Source organism: Cyphomyrmex costatus, unplaced genomic scaffold (genome assembly GCF_001594065.2).
Source record: "Cyphomyrmex costatus isolate MS0001 unplaced genomic scaffold, Ccosl1.0 scaffold30, whole genome shotgun sequence".
NCBI lineage: Eukaryota > Metazoa > Arthropoda > Insecta > Hymenoptera > Formicidae > Cyphomyrmex > Cyphomyrmex costatus.
Window position 1 is genome coordinate 191529 of NW_017277125.1, and position 6421 is coordinate 197949.

General features: G+C 27.9%; 1 protein-coding gene across 1 annotated transcript; it reads right to left on the reverse strand.

Moving 5' to 3' along the window:
- Positions 1–214: 214 nt before the first annotated feature.
- LOC108775428 (coiled-coil domain-containing protein 65) lies at positions 215–6206 on the reverse strand. The gene is made up of 7 exons (XM_018541789.1): positions 6170–6206; positions 5655–5923; positions 4988–5277; positions 2245–2367; positions 900–1133; positions 448–683; positions 215–369 (listed from the first exon to the last, which is right to left on the reverse strand). The coding sequence occupies exons 1-7, from the start codon at positions 6179–6181 to the stop codon at positions 217–219; spliced, it is 1317 nt and encodes a 438-aa protein (XP_018397291.1). The 5' UTR covers positions 6182–6206; the 3' UTR covers positions 215–216.
- Between the last annotated feature and the right edge of the window lie 215 nt (positions 6207–6421).

Genomic DNA, 6421 nt, shown 5'->3' on the forward strand with positions numbered 1-6421 from the left:
ATGCGCGCGCAGATATTGTACAATAATGTTTGCTTATACACACAGACACAAATATTATACAACACGTTACCAGCTAAAATAATCTCACATTAACTATCGCCTTGAATTACTCTCGTCTCCCCGAGCGAACTTTTTTTGCGATTCGCATAATTCCGGCAAACTTATCCGTGTGAAAGTCAGAGAGTTTTTAAATTATTCTTTTTTTATTCTTTTCACTTACTCTTTCTGCATAATGTAAAAACTGATACTTTCGCGCAAATGTTTTACTTCAGCCTTCAAGTTATTCCTCTCCAATCGCAATTGTATAGTAATCATTTGCACAACACCAAATTGTCGCCAAAAATTTGTCAGATCTTGAAAATTTGTAATCTGTTATGTAAGTTTCTTATGAAAAAAAGCTTTCTTTTAAAAATTCAAGTACTATAATTATTACATGTTCGTATATACCTGACGTGGTACATTCAAGTTTGATAAGGCAACGATTTGATATGACGAGAACATCTGCGTGCTTTTCGTATGATCAACAAATGGAATTATTTTCTCGTTTTGTGTTTTATACTTACTACAAATTTGCATCAGCGTAAGCAGTTGTTTGCCTTTAATTATAAGAAATTCTAAATATTTTATCATCTTGTTATATCTGATCGACAGTATCTTCAATTGATTCTTATCTTTCATCTGTTCTAAAATTATTATTCATATCTCAATATGAAATTGTAAAAAACTGTTTATCAATAATTATGATAATATATATTTTAGATTTAATAGAACATAAAATAACATGTAATAATAATATTATTGTTGTACGACAATTTTTTCATTCAATTAAAAATTATGACAAATTGTACAAATATATATCCAACTAAAATCAAGGTTTAACAAAAAGGCAATACACGTACCTGAGAGAAGACGGAATTTCACAGTCCAGGAAGCTTTCTCGAAGAAGTCATTTTCTATCAAAATTTTCGAAATTTTCTTCTTGGCTATGAAATCATATGTTCTTATTTTACCTTGAAATTTTCGTGTATCCTCGAAAAGGCTCGTTGTACGTAATAATTGTTGTGCTATTACTTCCTGGTTTTTTTCGTCTTTATCTTTAAGTATCTCGTATGATTTTTTGTGATGCTTTATTTCTAGAATTAATCAAAAATAGGTTGAACACCAAAATCTCGTTGTGCATATTCTGAAAATACATAAATGGAGGAACAATTTTAGCTTACAATCAATTCGCTCTCCGCATTTAAACTGACACTTTACTCTTGTAACGATGTTATATATTACATGTATTGTAATTTATTGATGTATATATCTTCTAAACCATTACAGTTACAATAATTTTGATTTGTGTTATCTTGAAAGCACATAATTTTACTATACTATTTCTTTTATTTTTTGTATAATTTAATGAAGGAGATGCTAACTTAATCGCAATTAAACCAAGCACAAAAATAGCTTTAGAGCACATAATTAGCACATAAAAAGCACTTAATTCTGGCATAGATGCTGTTTTGATTTTTTGTGAGAGAGTGCTAGCTTGACACACATCAATTTTTTTGGTAACTTTATGGTTAAAAAAAAATTCCGTATTCGGCGATTTTTTCATAGATATATACTTAGTTTTCGAATTTTTAAGTTTTTTCAACCGCGTTTTGGGCGGCGTAGGTAGACTGTTTCATTAACATGCTTCATAAGCAGTATACGATTGACTCAAGTCGTTGGGTACCCACATTGGAAATCCACCTGAGCCAATCATAATGCTTACGAAGCATGTTAATAGAACGGCTCATATACACTACCCACAGCGCGGCTAATTTTCGAAACTTATAGAAGCTCAAAAACTAAGGTCTATATGGAAAAATCGCCGAATACGAATTTCTTTTTTAAGCTGTAGGATTACCAAACGAATTGGCATCTAAATTTAAAGGTATGATTTTTTTCTCCTTGTTAGATTATATAATATCTTATTAAATATTTTCATAGCATTGACTATAATAAATACGATGATATTTCATAATTTTTTATTGTAAATGTGTATAATCTGTGCAATCTAAAACCATAAAAGTATTTACAAAATATTAAAAATAAATATGTAGAATATTTATAAATATTTTGTAAATATTCTACATATTGTATGTTATTTGGGGAATTATCCCCAAATAATATTCTGTAAATAATGTGAAAGGCACGTGAAATAGTTATAATAAATATTCATAAAAGGCATGTGAAATGAAAATGTTTCCTTACTATTTTGATAATCCAATAGAATTTGTTGAAGATTTTCCCAGGATCTTTGTAACCGATTTTCAAGTTGTGTTACAGAAATTCTGCGTACATCCTTACTGTCTTCCACGAATGCATCAATCTTACCTTCCAAGATATTATTTTATCAATAAAAAATGAATTAATTATATTAAATATATACATCATTTATACATCTTATTTTGAATATTTTAAAATGTTATATATTTAGTATATATAAGCAAAAAAAAATTTTTTTTTAATCAGCCTCTCAGTTTAAAAGCTTTCATTTCATGCCAAAAAAAACACCCCTAAATTTTTATTTAAAAATATTAAGATTTTTAGAGGTCACTAGTAAGTGATTTTTAAATCAAAGTTTCGATTTTCTTTAACGCATATTTGACTTGAGCAAAAATTCATTTAGCTTAATTCAGATTTTCAATGTGGTACTGTCTTTTTGATCGCTGAATACGATGCAATAATTCATTTAGCTCTACGATATACGCCTTAAAAAATAAAGCCCGATTAATACGAAAAAATGATCAAATTTTGAGTTCAAAGTCGATTTTAGCAAGGTCCCAAGCATTCAAATGGATTGTTACTCCCCTTAAATTGTAGGTCTGTTCACCCAGAACAAGATTCAGTTGGAATTTTCCCAGAACCTTCTACAGGGCTTTTAAAGTTTCATATAACTGGATTATTAATATCTATGTTTTTAAGGATAAAAAAAAATTTTTTTACAAGTTTTTTTTCTAAAGTATATCGCTTTGTGGCTTGACATCCTCAAATGAAATGCGTCAATTTGACAACAAAAAATTATTTATTAGAAAATGAAATTAGTACATAATAACAAAAATATGATTTAATTAATTGAAATAAACTACCTATATAAAATAAGGAATAGAATCATATATAACAAAAATAGGAATGGAATTTTAATAGATAATCATAATTGATAATCCATATAATTCATAAAAAGTAAGAATTATGTGCACATAATTCTCGCTTTTTCTATAAAATATATAAAATAAATTAACGATTTTCCAAATTTTCGATAATATATTGTGAATTATATGGATTACGATTCCATAAAAATTCCATTCCTATTTTTGTTATATATGATTCTATTCGTTATTTTAAATAGGTAAGTTTTTTTATTTTATATAAGTATCTACTTTATTTCAATTAATTAAATCACATATTTTTGTTGGAAAATATAGTGTACATCTGAAAGAGGGAACCGAAGAGAACGTTCTCTATCATAACCAGTACGTTCTTTCTACGTAAGATTACTTTACTCCTCAAATTTCTAACAATGCTCAGTTTTTGGAGATACTATAGATCTGCTTTCTGTAGCTCTGAAATAGTATACACACTTTTGAAACTTAAAGTGAAACAGGTATATGTTTGATATTTGTTGAAAGCGAGAAAGAGAGTTCTAGTGCAGTCTACCCAGTGAGAAATGGCAATGGAATTAATATCGAATCGATGTCAACTCGACGTTAATTCCATTGTTATTTCTCACTGAGTAGTGTAGGAACAGAGAGAGAGAAAACAGATTTAGCTATGATTAGAACTATTTAATCATCAAATCCTCGTCAACAAACGAATATTCACAGTCAATTTGTAAAATTATGAAGTATATCTATCATTTGCCAAGGTCGTCAACTGGACAAACGTCTAGACATAAAAAATGTATGGTTTAAAAATTTTTTAAATAACAATATTGTGTGATATTAAAAGCGATAAGAGTTAAAAAATAATAAACATTCGAAAACTAAATTATAATAAACATTAATAAATACTAAATAATTTAATAAAACAGATAATATACATTATATGTTTCGGCTTTAAGTTTAAGCCTTCTTCAGATATAATACAAAAAAATGTACGCAATGAAAATACTAATAATAATTGCAAGATACAATGAGACGCAAATAATTTCATTATTATACTATTTAATGAATATTTGAAGCAAAAAAAAACGGAAAATTGCTCGCTAACTTATTAGATGACCGATTGTGAAAATAATTTTTCATCGTACTGATAAGAAAAAACCAAAATGTAAAAATATTTAAATGAATATTCGCTTGTTAATGAGGATTTGATAATGAAATGATGCTAATCAAGGGAAAAAGACAGAATTGGATGCAAAGACATTGAATGCAAGACTAAAAAATGGTCAAATTTAGTACATAAAAAAATTCTACTATTATGATACCGCAAAATTGTAACAATGGAATGACGATTACAAGAACATAAAATACTTTGTTCACCGTTCCATCATTATTTTAATAAATATTTTGTAAATATTCAAATAAATTTTATATATATTAGTGAAAGAGAATATTTTATAAATATTGTATGCTATCTGGGATACCATTCGATAGATAGTTGAGTTCTATCATATTTCCCTTTCTGGACGTTTTTGCGTTTACAACGTCATAGTCATAGCATTTCGAAAAGCTCTTGAGGTAATTTACAAAAATATGCAATAAAAAAGTTTCCATTTAAGAAATTAAAAGTAATCTTCATGTGACTTTAAAACGACCATCAAACCAATGTGGCATTGTCTTATGTCCCCCTCGAAGTTACAAAATTTTTGTGTGTCGGAAACATTTTTTTCTAAAACGCACTATTCAAAAGATATGTTAGGTCGTCATTCAAAATTGGACACCCTGTATATATAATATAGAATTGGAAGCAAGCAAAATTTTGATAAAGTTATATAAGGTTAAGAGTAATATACTTAAAGCGATGCTTTTAACATTGTCCAATAATTCTTCTAATTGTTTGTGAACATCATTAGAGATTGATTGTAACAAGACTTCGTTTTGCTGATAATAAATTTTGCCAATTCCTATGTATGTGTCTGTCTGAACAAGTATTTCGTTTAAGGTTCTTCGACAATTTCTTTCTTTGCTCTGTATTCCTTCTCTATGCAATTTCAAAAATCGATCTATAATTTCAGTATATGATTTTGTAGTCTTTTGATATTGTTCTTCGGCCTCGGCCAATTCGTCCATTAAAAAGCTTATTCTAGAAAAGATCGAATAGTTGTAAAAATATTTTTAAAAGGTATATAAATTTATCTTATGGAAAAATATCTAAATGGAAAAAGATTTTGCGCGTCAAATAACGATATTGAAATTAAAATTTATTTTTTTAGACTTTATATCATATATTAGTTAATCTTACTAGTTAATGTTACTCAACTATTTTCATGCTTCCAAATAAATTATATAAAATATAGAATCCATTTTAAAACAGAAGCAATAGACATAATAAAATAATCCATACTAAAGGAAAATCTACGAACGAAATTGTTATTTAAATCTTATTCAATGAAGAGATGAAACTCTCTGAATGCATTAAACAGTGTCGGATAGACGATTTATCGTAATACACATGACAACCTGTAGTCTTTAATATCGAAAGCTCGGTCGAAATTGTGCCATGCAATCTTCACGTCTTCAGTGATCTGCGGCATTTTGATCCTCGTCATCATCTTTCGCCATAAAGTCCGATAATGTTTCGTATTTAAAGCACCGAGCTCAATTTCGTGCATTAAGTACTTTTTCCACATTTGAGCGCCTTCCTCAGCTTCATGTTCTCTTTGAACCTTGAACCTCTGTACTTCTTCCAATTTAACTGCATTTTCCTCTTTTTCATTTGAAGTAGATATCTTTGTAAAAACATGCGTATCACATATAAAGAATATTTTTTATATACAGCAAAGACGTTTTCACAATGAACGTGTCGCTTTTATTGGCCTTTCTTTTAGCACTAATTTAATTGTAAAAATTAATGTAATATATAAAAATGTTATTTTATATATATATATATATATATATATATATATAAAATAACATTTTTATTTATCACATTAATTTTTACAATCAAATTAGTGCTAACAGAAAGAATTACTCACCACTGAATGCATTTTTTAAAATTAATGATTAACAAAATGCGTAAGTGTAAAATTTTTTAGGCTAAATTTTTTTATACGAGGTACATGTGTGATTTTCTTATTTTATACGAGTGATCTGTTTTCTGTTCCTGCACTAGACTACTAGAACTCTCTCGCTTTGAACAAATATCGACCATATACCTACCTCACTTTTATCCATTTTTATCAAAATTAACTTTTATCTCGATTCAACTTGCTCTTTATCATTTTCCA

Coding starts and splice junctions, on each gene's coding strand:
- LOC108775428 (XM_018541789.1), bottom strand. Junction 1,134..2,244: donor TCTATTGGATTATCAAAATA/GTAAGGAAACAT, acceptor GATTAATTCTAG/AAATAAAGCATCACAAAAAA. Junction 370..447: donor ACTTGAATGTACCACGTCAG/GTATATACGAAC, acceptor CTTACATAACAG/ATTACAAATTTTCAAGATCT.